At 38.8% G+C, this 16639-nt stretch overlaps 1 protein-coding gene across 4 annotated transcripts in view; it reads left to right on the top strand.

The window, feature by feature from the left end:
- The window catches only part of fstl5 (follistatin-like 5), a 198847-nt gene that overhangs the window by 131494 nt on the left and 50714 nt on the right, over positions 1–16639 (top strand). For 2 of the 4 annotated variants that reach the window (XM_026182971.1, XM_026182995.1), the window contains 3 exons: positions 640–806; positions 5235–5249; positions 8727–8847. In XM_026182971.1, coding sequence (XP_026038756.1) covers positions 640–806; positions 5235–5249; positions 8727–8847 — 303 coding nt within the window. The remainder of the gene's footprint in view (positions 1–639; positions 807–5234; positions 5250–8726; positions 8848–16639) is intronic. The other 2 variants (XM_026182979.1, XM_026182987.1) reach the window with 2 other exon arrangements.

Below are 16639 nucleotides of genomic sequence, written 5' to 3'. Positions count from 1 at the left end.
AGCATGTTAAAAATATTCCAGCTTTAAGTTACAAAGCACCACGCTTCAGTTGAGATTTTAGTAGTCAGCCGACGAGTAGTACTGGTGCCTCCCAAGAGTGTCAGGTTTGTTCTTTTAGCTAAAAAAAGAAATACATAGTGGTGGACACAGACTCTGCAGAGAGGCTGATAAAGCAGAACTTCCATTAAAGTATCTTCACATAAATTATGCAAAGTGTTTACAGAACGTTAAACTTAATTCCCTCTCATTACTGTGCAAAATGCAATAATTGTGCTGCCTCGGTGCATATTTAAAAAAAGAAGTGTCTCCCGCTATAGCACGGTAGCAACTAATTGAGACACGCTTGTATTGTGTGTCTTATTTTTATGCTTCGTTTTTATGCTTCAAGAAAGATGTGAGAAATCCATGAATTTTGAAACATCTCAGTGGGTAAATTGTGAGCCATTAGAAGAATGAAAAGCCCGTGAGTACTCAATGCAGAAAAAATATAGGATGACTGAGTTGAATCATATTTTTTACTGTTAGCCTTCATGTTCATAGTTTAGAGAGGCTACTTTTACTCAGAAGGTTAAATGTTTCAAAAATCATAAATTGAGCCAAAGACAGTCACTCAAACTTTTCTGTTTATCTCATCAACAGATGCGTACCTGCTCACCCTTCCAGAGGACCAGAAAGTCAGCGTGACAACAGTAACCGTGGGCCAGAGTGCTGTGTTGACTTGCGCCATCACAGGTGAACGGAGACCTCCTATATTGTGGAAGAGAAACCATCAGTATCTGAACTCCTTGAATCTGGAAGACATCAATGTAAGAGCTACCTGTCAAAACTGCCTTTAATTTATTGTTTCTAAATAGATGTAATCTAGTTAGATGTGCATAGAACTTTGAATAGTTCTAATTATTGCATTTTCACAGCAGCAAGTCTCACCAATTTGCAGTTTTTGCAGGGCTGTCACTTTTTTTTTCCTTTTGGAAAAAAAATTACACAAAAAAAAATCCCTCCTATATTTTCTTCTCATCATATTTCAGCTTTATTCTTTTGGCAGTGGCTCAGATTGTCAGCGCATTTTATTTGACTGTTGGCACTGGCTTTGTATTGTAGGCCTGACAGTAATCCGGAATGTCAGTTTGTGTTCCTGGTGTCTGTGTTTAGAGACTGCTGGGAGGGGCTGGGATTTCAGACAAAGACAAAAGATGAAGGGGGATACCGAAGGGGTTCAGCCCTAGAGGAAGGACCTACTTTTACAACTTGGTGAAAGACTGCGTGTGCGTATGTGTCGGCGTTTTAATCTGTATGCACGGCCCCAGACAGCCCTCTGTGTCACTTTCATCCACATCAAAAGGAGCACGGATACTTAACGTAGCGAGATACACAGAGAGGTACAGAGGCAGCTCCTTTGCTTTACCCTTTTCCTCTCCATGTGTCTGGGCTGACCAAGATGAGTGTGATACTGCTGTGCATAATTAAGTCAACACTGTCGAAGAAGATAAAGGGAAACCCAGCGAAGCCACTAATGTACCATTAAATCTTGATGACCCTTAAAATGAGTAAGAGGCGCCCAGCTGTCGCCAGTCATCCTTGGCACCATCAACTGGCTTTAAACTAGTGTGCTGGTGCTGGATGGAGGTGATGTGCAACTATTATAGAAACTTGTGCCAACCCCATACGTAAGTCAGATTTTTTTCTCAAGAACGCTTGAGAGGATTTATGGAAGTGAAAAAAAGTGAAATGCAAGTTTTTGTAAGGTCAACCTGGACTTTGATCTTTTTCATATGTCTTTTTCAAGAACTGTTTTACTGCTTTGTTTTTTGTTTTGCAAGATTCAACAAAACCATTTTTTGTTTCATCTTCTTATTTTGCCTGAAGACACGGCAGAGTTCAGCATCTCAACGAGAGGTGGTCTTTGTCTGCTTTTCATGCACTGTCATCCGTTTCCACAGTGACCAGTATCAGATCTTGCCCAGGTGTAGTTTCAATTCAAATGTCAGCTCAGGGATGAAAGCTTCTGCTACTGAATGAGGTTCATTATGAAGAAATGCTTTCTCTGGAGTTCATCAATAGCTTGGAAAAATGACAGCATATAGACGAAGGAATAAAAATGACCTATTTTAAAACTGTTGGGCATTGCTATGATTTTACATCAGAACTTAGATGAAAAAAAAATCTCTCCACCTTTTCTACTCATACATTTTTTTCCCATTATTGTGAGAGCAGGGAGGAGAACAGGCTGTGCTGGTAATCAGAGTTCTGCCTTTTGTGGTTTGCAAACGTCTTACTCTTAGAGAAAGCATCAAAATTTGATGTCCGTCCACAGAACTCAAGGTTTGAGTTGCACATCATGGAGAAAGCGGAGTTGAAAGAAGGCTTCAGCTAACAGTTTGCATTTTAATTAACCCTAACCCACTTTGGTACCCCCAGGGCTTCATAGTACTTGTGGTAAATGTTGACACATAAATTATACTCGCTATGCCTCTCGCTCTATGGTGCACACAGCCTGTTGGGTTGATGCCAGTGCAGCTTCATGAAGTGAAACTGAGTTGGACAACTACAGGGACTAATCTGGCACTTCATACTGAGAGAACTTGATCTAGTCTGATCCTCGGGGTATGCGATTGTCAGATTAGATTTTTTTTGTTGGTACCTAAAAACGCCCAAGTTTACAACCTCTGCTGTTGCTCAGATTACCTCTTCACTTACACTAAACAGTGTCAGCAAGACAATCAGCATGAATGCTAACAGCCTCTTGCTTTTTAACAGAATACTGTGTGAAAGCCACGCAGCATCAAGAGGAACTACCAGTGGAACAGGCGCAGCTCATTCCAGATTTATTTTTGGCCCTCAGACATCCAGTCAATCATTGTTGTTCTTTCCAGAGAGGAGAATGGATTTTGCCTGCATTTGGCATCCACAAGCCCTTTCCCAAATTGCCTTGCAGACAATTTCTGTATAATTGCTGTCTGTTAATATTTGTGAGCATCTGATGCCAGCCTTAATTGGAGTTATATTCCTGTGAGTACACATGGGAGATTTATGCTGTGTAATCTCGCAGGCCCTCCCAATTTTAGAACGTTGTTATTTTAGATTTTTTTTCCCTCAGACTTAGTGAATTGCACATTAATCCCAGCGGGGCGCTTGTATCCTGGAGTTCAATAGAGCCTCTCTGAATTCTGACAAAGCAGCTTACTGTAATTCCGTGAAGTTGACAGTTGCTGGCTATTGCATCATCATCCAAGGCTGTCAGTATTTCAATCCTCCCTGAGTGGCCAAGCCAAAGACACAGTTGTGTACTGTGCATGTCTCTGTGCAAGAGTTTGTGCGTGTACCTTCGTATTTGCTTTTGGGGATGATGACTCTTTGGTTTTGGCAAAAGTTCAGATGATGACATTTTTGTAATTTTTCAAAAGTTTGAAAATCCATCTATTTAAAGGAGTATTTAGAAGGGATTTGTATACAGTATTTCTCAGCAGCTTTCAGAGTAGTACGTCCTACTTAAACTAGTGCTTTCACAATAGAAACATATCTCATTAGGACCAAAATCTTTGATCTGAATCATAAAAAACATGCATATGTTTAAAAATAGACATGTTTTGAAGACAGACATTAAAGCTTCAATAGGAGAAGATGAAACACAGGAAACAGCACAAGCTTATCAGAATGTTTCTTATTCTCCTTTCTGATCACATGCATTGAAGTCGGTATTTATCTGATATAATTCTTAAGCAGCTGTTTTTTTTTTTTAATTGAATGCAACTCCTGTGCTGTTTCTAACAGATGATTCAATCAAGTTTTGTGATAACACATTTCAGATAATACATGAAATAACTGAAACTCAGTGTCCTGTTTTAAAATAGCTACAAAAACATGTAATTTAGCAAAGCAATCATATGGTCTGGAAGCTTAGCTCATATTCTGTACTGTCTGTACTGGGTGACTTGCTGCCGTGTCAGTGTGCATTCAACAGACAGTTTGCTGAGAGAATAGCTGATATCTCCTAAAGTGATGCCACAGTTAAACACTATAAAACAAGAAACAAATTGCAAAAACTGCAAATGTTCATATTTGAGACAAGTGCATTTATCATTTTTTACTAAGCCTTGATGATGCAAGAGTTAGCACTAGGGCAGGTTAATAACTCCCGATTTCCAGAAAGTTGATCGAATTTATTTGGATGCAACATTTTCAGTGGTACAAATGTTTCATCACTCATCCAAGTGACTTCTTCAGTCTCAGCTGATTGCAGGTTTCCCCAGGCTTATCAACAGTACAGTTGCATAACGATCAAAACTACCACCACTGCATAACGATGAGTTACGAGATCCAAGAGAAAAGGAGGACACTCGCTGCCCAAGTGAAAAGCATTGTTGATCTCATATATGTCACGAGTGTTGGAAGAGTTGAGATGCATATTTTTTAAAACTTTGTGTCTCTGTGGCTTTCAAACCCGAAATGCAATGCACAAGAAATGGTCCACCTCAAGCAAGCATCAGGTTCACAGCAGGATTACTACTTACTAGTGCCAAAAGCACTGAGTAAGTAACCACTGCTAAGTGGTTGCAATCAATCATCACTCTTTAAATGAAAGGATGAGGAAGGAATTCTGGTTTGAGCGGATATTTATGTAAAAAGGAATGACCATCTCAGAGTTCAAGCAGTCTGTGATTTCAGCCATTCTCCAGTTCTCTGTGAGTAATGCTCATGGCCACTGATTAATGCTCATGACAATTTGCATGTCAATGATCAGGAAACCGAGCTTGTGGCTCATTGATACATAATGATGATAATTTTGATCATTATGCAGTTGTACTGTTTATAAGACTGGGGAAACCTGCAATCAGCTGAGACTGAAAAAGTCTCATGGATAAGAGATGAAATGTACCTAAATTACTGAGCACGTGCCAAGACAAATCTCCTGGTTGTGTGTATATATTCTCCCTGTCAATGTGTGGGGTTCTTCGATTTGCACCGGTTTTCTCACACAGTGCAAAGGAATGCTTGTTAGGTTAATTGGTGATTTTAAATTAGCCATTTTTCTCTGTCTGTTACTCTGTGACTGGTGACCTAACTTCCACCCCTTGACAGCTGGTAGTAGGCTATAGACCCCATTTGGATAAGTGGCTAAGAAAACGTTGGTACTTTATTATTTGCTTCCCTTTTTTGGTTTGGAATCCATCTCTTTCATAAATGCTTTGATTAGAAATGAACCTCTAAATCTTTGACTTCTGTTTTTCTTCCAGCAGATCCCGTCTCAGGTACGGTGTTTTTGGTTTCACCAAACTGACATCAATTCACGTTTTCTGTTATTTCATCTCAAAAAAAGCCCACAAAGCTGTAAAGTGCTGACAACAAATCATGTCTGTCAGCTCAGGGATGGGACAAAAAAGTCTGAAAATATTACACATGAACTGTCATGCAAACTTTTATGGGACAGTTAAATCTAAAGAAGTAACCTTGCCTAAATAAAGGTGTTAAGCTAGTAGAAGATACTAGGATTATTAGCATAAGTAAGGTTGGAAAGCAAATTTTACATGCCTATTATACTTTCACCTTATTGCTATTTTAAAGGGTAATATATTCCAATAAATACCTGGTAGTGGTCAGCCGTGCAGATAGGTATTTTATGTCACATTTAGAAATATGTCTCTCTGACATTTACAGCTTTTCCCGCTATGATAGAGGTGACTTGAATTTTGTTTGCAATGGGTGCAACATCAAAACAAATTAACTTCAGCAGCTGTATTTCTCTCCAGGAACTGTCTTCTTAAGTTAGAGAGTGAGCTCTGTGGATTAAGTCAATCCATTTCCAACATTTTCCTTTCCTCTCAAAAGGCAATTCGAAGCAGTGAATCTGCAATGAAGCATTCATAGATAAGTCACCTACAAACATAAAAACAATCAAAATACAAAACTTTATATAAGGAGGAGTTGAAACAAAAAAGTGTTTCTAGGAAAAGATGCACCTTTTTTAAATGTCAGTTTTGTTAGCTCAACAGATTAGTACCATTCACCTCCATTGTGCTGGGGCGCAGGAGTAATTACAACAGCTGAAATCTTATAAACATAGGCACATAAAAATGAAAATATTTGCATGGATAGAAATACAAAGAGGTAAGTAATAAAATGGTTCTTTGTATAAAATTGAACTGACATTTTAATGGCGAACAGCCTATTTTTAGCTGGATTGCAAAACATTTCCGTCTTTGTTTACACTGGAGGGTATTTTTACTCAAAATGTCGTGTTCTTCTAACAAAGTTTCACGAGGCTGAGCTAGAAACGTCTTCAAAGGCCATTGTCTGAAATGCCTCATCATACCACAGGTTAGCTATTCAATGAGGTGGCTCTTCAATGTTCTTTCAGAGGTGACTGGGCAGTGACAGCTTTATTAATTATAGTTTCTTGAGGACTATGGCCTATTTGTAAATCCACCTCTGCCTGCCCTTGTCTCCTTTCCCTACGAGTAGTCCTACCCTTGCCTGTTTCGTGTGCACAAAGCTGGGTGCTGGGTGCTGCTGATAGCTGAGGTTAGGGTGGTGAGGTGAGGTGGAGGAATCTTGTCGACAGCCTCCGCCGTGGCTCGTTCCACCCCTGTGAGTTTCATTTCTCCCCCCATTCATTTTTCATTTAAGAAGGTGACACAATATGCTCTGAGCCCAAGGGGCCAAAACGCACCATCGATTTCCCCTCATATTGTGGAGCTCTGATGCTTCACTCAGCCCGACCCGTTACCAAGCTTGTACGTTAGATCGGAGCACACCGGGACGAACCGATAAACACGCAGTTTGCCTGTAAACACGAGGACTGCCTGTCCTCGCTCATCTGCAGACATTTAAGGGTAAGCTGAATGTCAAGATGTAAAGCCGGCAGAGATGTGATCAAAATGTTAAAAGCTATTTAATGAGAAAAGGTACATTTCTTCTTATGAACTCTTCTGATAGAGGGTTGTAATTAAGGCTGAGTCTTGACAATGCTGTGTACAGGTATAATAAACCAGAAGCACTGAAGCAGAATCAAGGATATCCTTAAGAGCAAATGTTCACACTGCTAAAAGATATCTGAATGATTTTTTTTAAGCGTAGCAGCAATCAGAAGTGAACACGTTTTGGCATTTGGCCCTCATCAAGTTAGATGGCAATGGTGAAAACTCTAATGAAGGCAAAGTGCCGCAGCACGCTCATTTCTGAAAAGCCACTGTGCAACACAGTGTTATTGTAAGAACAAGCACTTATTTAAGTAGTCCCAGAAGATTTATAATGTATTCGCTTGATTTAGATGATACGCTTAAAGGAGTGTTGTTATATAATTCAATGTACGTTTATTTTTTCCTCTCAAATATAGAAGCAGATTCTAAATATTAATGTCTTCTTTTTAATAGTTACTACCTTAAAAAACTGTGTCAACAACTTGGAATTCAAGAGTGAAATTGCCAAACACAATAAATAGTTACACTAATACTAATGAATGAGTCAATAAATAGGAAATAAATAAATAATAGTCAACCATAATATCCCAGGTAACTTCCTGTGCATTAGCATTATTAGCATGTTTAGGTCAAAAGTAAACTATTAAATTTCTTTCTCCTTTAGGGTTGTAAAAACGAGAAAAACACTTTTACTTTTCTTTCAAGCAGAAGAAGTCTTTTTATTACTTTATACGAATCCAATGCAGAAAAAGAGCACCTCTTTAATTAATTTTTAGGAGTAGATTATTATATTACTCCAGGGCTCAACGTAGTACCAAAATGTATTATAGTAACTTGTGAAGATGACTTTTTATTGCAGTGTGATCTTACCAAGAGGGCAGACATTCACTCTTTGCCAGCACACCATCAACGGGCTCATTAGCTTTGGGGGCTTCTTTCTGTGCTGCAGCTTGAACAATTTATTCCTCTGCCTGCTTTGCTTCCATGTCCGGCACCATTTTCTTTTCCTGTTCTCTGGCTTAATAACCACAACACAGCATGAATTAATCATGTTTCAGTTGGCTTTCATAGATTGGTTTTGGTTTTGTTTCGCTTGAAATAAACCACATGAGCATTGCTTTGTGTATTTGTGGAACATGCATGGACACAAAGTGTCAATGTTTTGCCTTTTTCAAGGTCAGTTACATTTCAAATGAGTGTCTTTTGTTATTTTTAATATTTCATTGTTTTTTTTGTTTGTGAAACACTGTAATTTTTGTGGGTTTGAATCCACTCTGTGTGGAAATTGCGTTTATCAGTGGGAGGTACTCTAGCTCCCACAGTCCACAGATATGCACGAGGTTAGGTTAATTTGTGATTCTAAATTGACTGTAGATGTGAACGTGAATAACCTGTTCAGGGTGTACTTCTTACCCTACGACATCTGATATAGCCGCACCACCGATGGATGGATGTGTAATTTCTACAGTAATCATCTGTCACCTCAGCTCCTTTCCATCAGATTTCTTCCACTGATTGGAAAAACTGAAAACAATTCTTCTTAACTGTGTTCTGTGGGACAAAATGGCTTCAACTTTTGACTTAGATTGATGGCCATTAGCTCAGCAATGTGCCTTTTTGGTTGTCATGTGGTAGTTTTAATTTCCTGTTCTATAAACGATTCTCATCTGCACGCCACAGGCTTGTTGCATTTCAACTGACACGATTCATTTCAAGCTCTCAATGCCTAAAGCCAAACCTGCTGCTTCTGGTAGCTTTCTGTAAGTGATAAAAGCTGTTATTTATTTATTTTCCTTCTATGTGTGGCAGGATTTTGGGGATGACGGTTCACTGTACTTCACCAAGGTCACCACTACCCACATGGGCAACTACACCTGTTATGCTGATGGATATGAAAAACTGTTTCAGACCCACACTCTTCAAGTGAACGGTAAGAGGCTTACACATACATTTGTCACACTATTTGTAAAACAATAGCCCTGTTTAATGCTAAGATTTCATCTGAAAATCGATATTTGGTAAATAATAGTAACAAAGTGGAAAAAACACATTCTTGCCAGGTTTAAGGCAAATTTACATTTACTGTTAACATTTAGAGTTTTGTTATGATCTCACAATGGTCATTATAATCTTTGTATTTGTCCCCACAGTCCCTTGTCACATTTGTGGTTGTATCCAGTCTTTGTTTATATTGCTCTTAAAAAGTCATGACCATAAGTATTTGAACAGTCAAACATTTTTGTGTTTTTTGGGGTTTTTTTGTCTTGTTTTTTTTTCTCTGTACACGACCACCGTGGGTTTTAAATCAAAGAACAGAGATGTGATTCAAGTGCAGACTCTCAGCTCAAACTCAAGGGGAATTTGCCTTGAAAAACTCCTGGGTTCCTTTTCCAGTATGCTTTGGGTCGTTATTCATTTGCACAGTCAAGTGCCGTCTAATCAGTTTTGCAGCTTTCGGCTGAATCTAAGCAAAGAGCCCTGCACACTTGAGAATTAATCATCCTTTTTCTGTCACCAGTCGCATCATCAATAAACACTAGTGATCCAGTTCCAGTTGCAGCCATGACATATGGCATTAAGCTATGCCATAATACTACCTCTATTATGCTGGGGAAGGTTAGGGTTAGGGTTTGGGTTTGGGTTTAGGGGTAGGTTAGATCATGAGCTGTTCTAATCTGGCCTTTTTGTTGAGTGTAACCAGTGGTTTGCACCTCTTGGTAAACCCTCTGCAATTGCATTCATGAAGGCCTTGACAATGATACACCTCCCTGAGTGTGTTCTTGACTTGATTCGATTTTGTGAAGGTGTTTTTCTTGCATCAACATTTCTTTATGTTGAGAGATTAATTTGTAATGAAATAACAAGGGAACAGGTTGTACCTGGCTAGGAATCTGATTGTCAGTCAGTTGTCTAACTATTTTTGAGCCCCTGAAAATGGGAGGCTATGTGTAAAAATAAGTATAATTCCTAGAGGAATAATTTTTTTAATAACTTGAATTAAAACTGAAAGTCTCTTATTCAATCACATGTTCATTGTTTGAGTTAAAATCCACTGCAGTGTTGTACAAATCAAAATTACAAAAATCATTGTCCAAAAATGGACTTGTGGACTTGACTGTAGCGGTGCATTTAGAGCCAATAATGGGCTTTTAAAACAGCCTCTAAAGAGTAGAAAAGTAGAAATTCATTTCTGAGAAAATTGTCTTTTTTTTCTAAGTATTTCTTCCTGGAACAGTCGTCCTTTAGAAAAATGTCCCTCTGCAAAATCACTTCAAAACAATCATTGTGTAGGGCACTCTTTATTAATGGAGACTGTAAGTAAATGGGTAAGTGGTAAAATATCATGCTGCACTCAGGAATAGTTGTCACCATACCTACTGCTTAAAACTGCATGCCAGGTTCTGCTGTGGTGGGGCTTATTTTCTTAGCTGGTTCTATAAATTTATAATATCTCAAAACTTTTTGCTCCGTAATTAATGGCAGGATAACATAAGGCAGATGTTTTTCATACCGCATGAGTGCATTATCCCAAAAGTAAAACATAGTCTTAAGATGTAGTCACACTAATACCAATTGATAGGAAAAAACTGTGGCAGACTGAAAGAGCTAGCTTTTTATCTTATTGTTTAGCAGCCTGAGCGATTTCTCTAAAAGTTGGTTTGCACTATATGCTCAGGACTAAAAAGCAAACAGCAACTACCTGGTGGCGGCATTGAACAGCTAAAGATTCAGACACTTCCCAGAGGAGAAGTCAGTCCAGCAAACAGTGCTGGAATTAATATTTAACTATTGATCAGAATTACAATTCTAAGACATTCTTACTTCTTACTTCTTGGTGTAATGCCTAACATGAGTAAATAAGCAACTGTTTGCAAACAAGTCTGCCTTATCCAGTAATGAGTTCATTAGATGTCTGTTGCATTTATAGCTTCTTCCTGCAGCCACGAGTGGCCATGCAAATCAGTTATTGTGTATTTGTAATTTCTTTTGTCATTTCACTCAAATAAAAGTCCAAAAGACTGAATGCTAAAATCCAGTTTATACTCTAATGAGATCTCTATCTGCCTCTGCTAGACTTATAAGTCTGTTCTCAAAAATAAATCTTTGAAACAGGTGTGTTCCTCATACAAGGCTTTTCTTGGCTCACAATGGGCCTTTGGGGGTGACTGTACACCTAAGCACAACTGGTTCAAGTATATTTAAGGCAAAGAGTCTATGTTTCCTGTCTTTCAATGTTTATGTATTTTTCTGCCACTTTTGGTCATTTCATACAGAAAAAAAGTGTTTGGGCTCGAGTAAATTAACCCCCACTTAAAGCGAAATAAAAGCCATATTTCATATTCAGGGAAACCCTGTAGTGATGATAGTATTGGCTTTTTGATGGTGCTAAACTAAAGTCATGTTTTTTAAATATTGTGTCAACAAGAAAAGTAGTACATAAAATTTAAGGAAAAGTTGACACATTTTTATTCCTTCAAGGAATTCTCATGATTTTGATAAGCATGCTAATGTTTCAAATAAGTGGCCTTCATCATAAATTAAAGAAAATGAAGGTCATGTCATTTATGTACTAAATGTTGGCAGGTGTCACGTAGTATCCTGATAGAAAAATTATTATTATGTAATAGAATAGAAGTGTAGCTTTTTGAATGTGAAAATTAGCAATTGATTGTGAAGAAAAATCCGCATCAGCTGATTAGTCTCCCGAGTGGCAGAGAATGCAAAACCAGACTACTTCTATGTTAACTGAGTACAATCCACCCAGGATGGTGCATATTGTATGCAAAGTCAGAGCAGCTGCATATTGCTGCAGGTGCAAATAAAAGAAAGTGCTGATTGGTTCACAGAAGGCAGGCAACCCCCCCCCCCCCCCCAAAAAAAAAAAAAACAAAAAACAAAAAAACAACTGGACCAGAGTGATGACGGAATTAATTTTGGCAGTGTGGGAAAGTGGAAGTTGAGTAAAGAACAGACTAGAAGCCCCAGTACCCAGGATTCCACACAAATGAGTAAAGACAGAGCAGCCTTCTTGAATCGTGACAATGATAAAATGAAGCGAGGTGGTATAATTCTAATGACAGTTACTGATGGTCAAGGCTCTGTTATGTACGCTCTGTTGCTATGTTTTTAACCCTCTCGGGCTCAAATTAAACTTTTTGTTGCTAATGCACAACCAAGTCCTGCAGTGGTACTTCTGAGTAAAAAAAACTCATAAAATATGTATGTGGGGTAATCAGGTTGTTAGTTTTTAACTGTTGCAAATCGGCAACGCCTGCCTCGAGAGGGTTAAACTTGTTCAGAGAAAGCATTTTACAATAAAATCATTGTTCAGTCCAGCAGGTGTCATTATGTAGAGTCCTGAGCTCCACTACATATCTCTCTGCAGCGTTACTCTTGATAGATTGCCCCACCTCGGTGGAGGATTTACATGTTCAGGTCCAGTGGAATGGCTGTAGGGCCATGCTTGGCTAACTGATCGTTTCATTCTCACAGATTTATTTTTTATTATTTTGTGCACTGCCACCCTTTTCAGAGTATTCTCCTTTTATTTGTGCACTAGTCAATGTGACCTCACTTTCATTTAGAAATAGTACCAGTTCAGTATATTATCTACTTTTTACTAATTGGTTTGGGATAGTCAGTACAGGGAATAACAGTGCAAAGACTGACACGGGAGCAGTAAAGAGAGGACAAAGGTGAAGAGGGCAAGTTTGTGTGAATGAGACACTTTTCTTCCATACTGCTCCTAATGAGCTGAATGTATTAAAAAAAAAATCACAATGTGTCAGTGTGGAAAGCTCAAGATCTTCATTACTTTTGACAGACACTCGGCTCATTATCATTCTTCTAAAAGATTACTTTGAGGTTAATTGCAAAGAAACACAGGCCCTAATAAACCCAGTATTGTGTATATGGAAAATGGGGACCCTCGTGAGGCTGGTGACTTTTGGTTGTAATTAATACTCTAACTTCCACATGACCTTTTTACTGAAGACTATGAGTTTCACATGCTTAGTCTGGGTGAAGCCTCAGAGGACCTGCTATCATCCTGCCATGGCTACTGAGCTTTTCTAAAACTCAATTAAAAAACAGCTGAAATAGGGTAATCCTGGAGAAGTGGATTCAGAATGCTGTCCATCACTCTTGGGGCCGCAAGAGAATGGCAAGATATACATTTAGAGTTTTATTCTGAGCAACTAATGAAATTTAGACTGGACGCACATTTAGGGGAACTTTTTGATTTCCCAGTGAAGACGTCTGAGAGCAGAGAGGTTTCTATATTGTAAGCTGAGTGCAAAGTGTGGAAGATCATTAAGAAGTTTTGGTTTTGATCCCTTTTTACCCACACAAACTGACTCATCAAAATGTCCCTCATGGATTTTATACAAGCATCTCATCTATTGTCTGCATGCTTTTATTGACAGCTAGCTGCCTCCTATTGTTCACCCCATCTTAATGAAGATACTGCAATGCTATCTTCAGTGTACACTATTATCCTCGAGGTGTTTATTTTGTCGTGATTATTTGTTGTTGGAACTCTGTTGCAGGCCCTTTTTTTTTGTCTTCCTTTCTTTCTGTTTTGCGGTGACCCCACTTTACCCACATGAATCAATAGAGCTGAATCTCATTTATACTGTGGCTGCAAAGTTTGCCCACTCTCCCAGGCACTTAAGCAGAAAACAAATTGTTGTTTGGGGTAAATTAATGAAAGTCTTGGTTGAATCGTCAAATACACCAACCAATTTTCCTCCTGGAAAAATACATTTTGTTTCCCTCTCTACAAAGCTGCTTTCATTCTGGAAAAAAAATAATTTCAAAACCTATGTAGTGTTAAATGTGAAAGGTAGTATCTTTTGTCAAAAGTTGGCATGTGCATTTTGTGTATGAATGGTTTTTACTTTTATCCAAGAATGAATTGATGATACCATCTAACATTGTTGTTTATGTGCCCTGTGACCCCTGGAAGTCATGTTGTTGGGGGTTAAGAGCTCGTGGTAGGGTGTATGGTACGAAAGGGAGGGCGCACTAATGGGGATTCAGAGACCTGCTGAACCTAACATATACCCATGGGGTCTTGTTATGAACCCTGAGTTTAGCTATAGGTGGTAGGTGTGGTGTGAATCTTGGTGCGCTAATCCCTTGCTCCAAAATAGCCCCTCGGGGCCTGAAAGAAGTCATATTTCTGAGAAATAGAGCTAGAGGTGGAGCTTACCTATGTAGAAGCTCAGGAAGCATAAACCTTGACTGAAACTGGACTGTCTGTTTTTCCGCTGTTGCTCTTTCGATGTGTGAATACTTACAAGCCCCTAGCTGAATGCTGCTGTGTTGGAGTTTTTCCTAGAGAACCAGTGGGTTGCCCACACACTGCTGGATTTTGATGAGAGAAAAGGGTCTGAGTGTTGCTGTGCGTAGGTGCTGAAGAGCAGTTCAGAAAGAGTGTACAGACGTGTAGATTTGGAGTGTCTGGTTGGGTGTTTTAGGGGGGGTTTACTTGTAGAAGTTATGGTTCTGCCAAATGGATACAAGTTGTTAGGTTTTGTATTGTTGATTGTCATTTATGCTTAGAAATATCTACTTATATATGCTTAGAGTTTTATAATTAGTTTTATGGGAAGAGGTTGTACCTTGTCTTATTGTTTTATGGTAGGATAAACGTATCTATATCTGTTTTAGGCTAAGTGCCTTTTGTTTAGATGAACTGCTGGACTTCCAGACCAGCGGGTTTAGGGAAGTCATTTATGGGGTCACACTCTGGACCCCCCCCCAACACACACACACACACACACACACACACACACACACACACACACACACACACACACACAGGCAAGGTACTCTTTGTTTGTATGTAGACGTCGTATGTTAATGAACCTATGCATATTCATGTAACCTCAATAAAAGGACAGTGTTACAGGGGAGCGGACGAGAGCGACTGGGGTCAAGCGAAGGAACGGTGTTTGTCCGGTTCTCTCCCGTGCACGAGAAACATGAAGAACTTTGCCTACTTCGTGTCTTGCTTGCTGTGTAATTATATTGTCTTCAACGTTCCAGCAAATAGGTTCAAGCTACAAACCTAATAGTTAAAATAAGAAAGTAACATTTTCAAAAACATCCCAGCTTGGTGGTGCTTCCTCCGGGCGTGCAAATCACATGTCTCTCTGCAGAGTGGTTTAAGTTCTTCAGGGCGTCATAAATGTCCCTTCCAGTTGTTTCCATCATTGTCCATAGGACCAGAGAATGTAGAAAAAGCATTCAAACATACCAGTTGGTTTTGTTGTTTGGGTCTCAGTTATCTCCAAAGCTGCAGACCTCTTCGGCACTCTAGTTTTATGGCCTCTACCAACCCCCATCACCTCACTTCAGGCCTTCGTCCTGCGAGGGGGATACTTATGACTCCTCCATTGTCCATGCTCTGCAGAAAAACCCCTCTGTGGAAAGGGTGCTGGGTCCAGTTATCTTACTGCTGTTATGATCCCAGCAGTCTTCAGAGTGTCATCGTATGCACAGTATAGTGACACAGCATTAGGTGATGTTCATAGGAAACTGCTGTCATCACAAGTAACCAGATGCACAAAATATCAGAGAGAGAGTGTAGTTAGGAAAAATGAGCTATTTCGTGTATACACGTGTTGTGTGAGTCTTTTGTCTTTCCTGCAATAATTTGGCCAAGAACTATACATGTTGGACATTTAGTCATAGTTCTTAAATCTATATAATTACACGGATGTTTTTATTGTGGACATTAAACACATAAACCATAGACCTTTAATCAAAAAGGAAATAGCTACTGTAATATAACAAATTGATATGTGGACATCTTTTTAAAGGCGTAAGACTGTTATGGTGCATTCAATAACTTTGAGCCATATACAGTTTAAATATGCTTGTTTCTTAGCTGACACTGGATGTATGGATGTTGCCATACCTCAAACTTTTAGTGAACTTAGTGAGACAGCATATGAGAGCTGTACAGAAAAAATGCACACGCTGAACAAGTTAAGTTATAAACTTACACATTTAGTTATCTGTGACATTTCTGAACACTAAATCTATGATAATGATGGCTGGAACAAGCTGGTCCAAGGCTGTTTAAAATTTCCCACGAGCCTAATTTTAAGTATCTTGGGCTGAGACATGACTGTTCAGTGCTTCTTTTAAGTATTTTTTGTTTCAAAATAAAAGCTTCTGGTACAAATTACAGAAATAAAATAGCAAAACAGGTGTCATTCATATCAGCTATTTGCATTTTACTAGAACTGAATTTATAATCAATGAACTATTACAACTATTATAACTCTAGTTGTATCTTTCCACAGAAAAAAAGACAACCCAAAACATCTGTTCTTTTTTAGTTTCTTTGTTTTTGCTTTCTATTGTTATGTTCAGCAGGTGCCCTGTGGACCAAATTCCCCTCATTTAAATTGTATTATTTAAATTCCTTGTTGTAAATAATGAATCAGATAGAAAACACACAATGAATGAGAAAAAAGTAGCCCAGCCCCTGTGCACACGTACACTCATTACTGTTTTTGAGACAGAAAAGAAAAAGCATATAAACACAGCATCGTGGTATTCCTTAGAGATCCATTATACTTAATTTCCATTCCAGATCTTTTTTTTAATAACACTCCTAGCAGTCTTACTTTTGTTTTACCCTTGGAAAGGACTTTTTCAATCGCTTTGTGATTTTTCACATAGTGCACTGGATACAGGCTCTGGAC

Source organism: Astatotilapia calliptera, chromosome 2 (assembly GCF_900246225.1).
Source record: "Astatotilapia calliptera chromosome 2, fAstCal1.2, whole genome shotgun sequence".
NCBI lineage: Eukaryota > Metazoa > Chordata > Actinopteri > Cichliformes > Cichlidae > Astatotilapia > Astatotilapia calliptera.
This window is presented reverse-complemented; position numbering and strand designations above follow the sequence as displayed.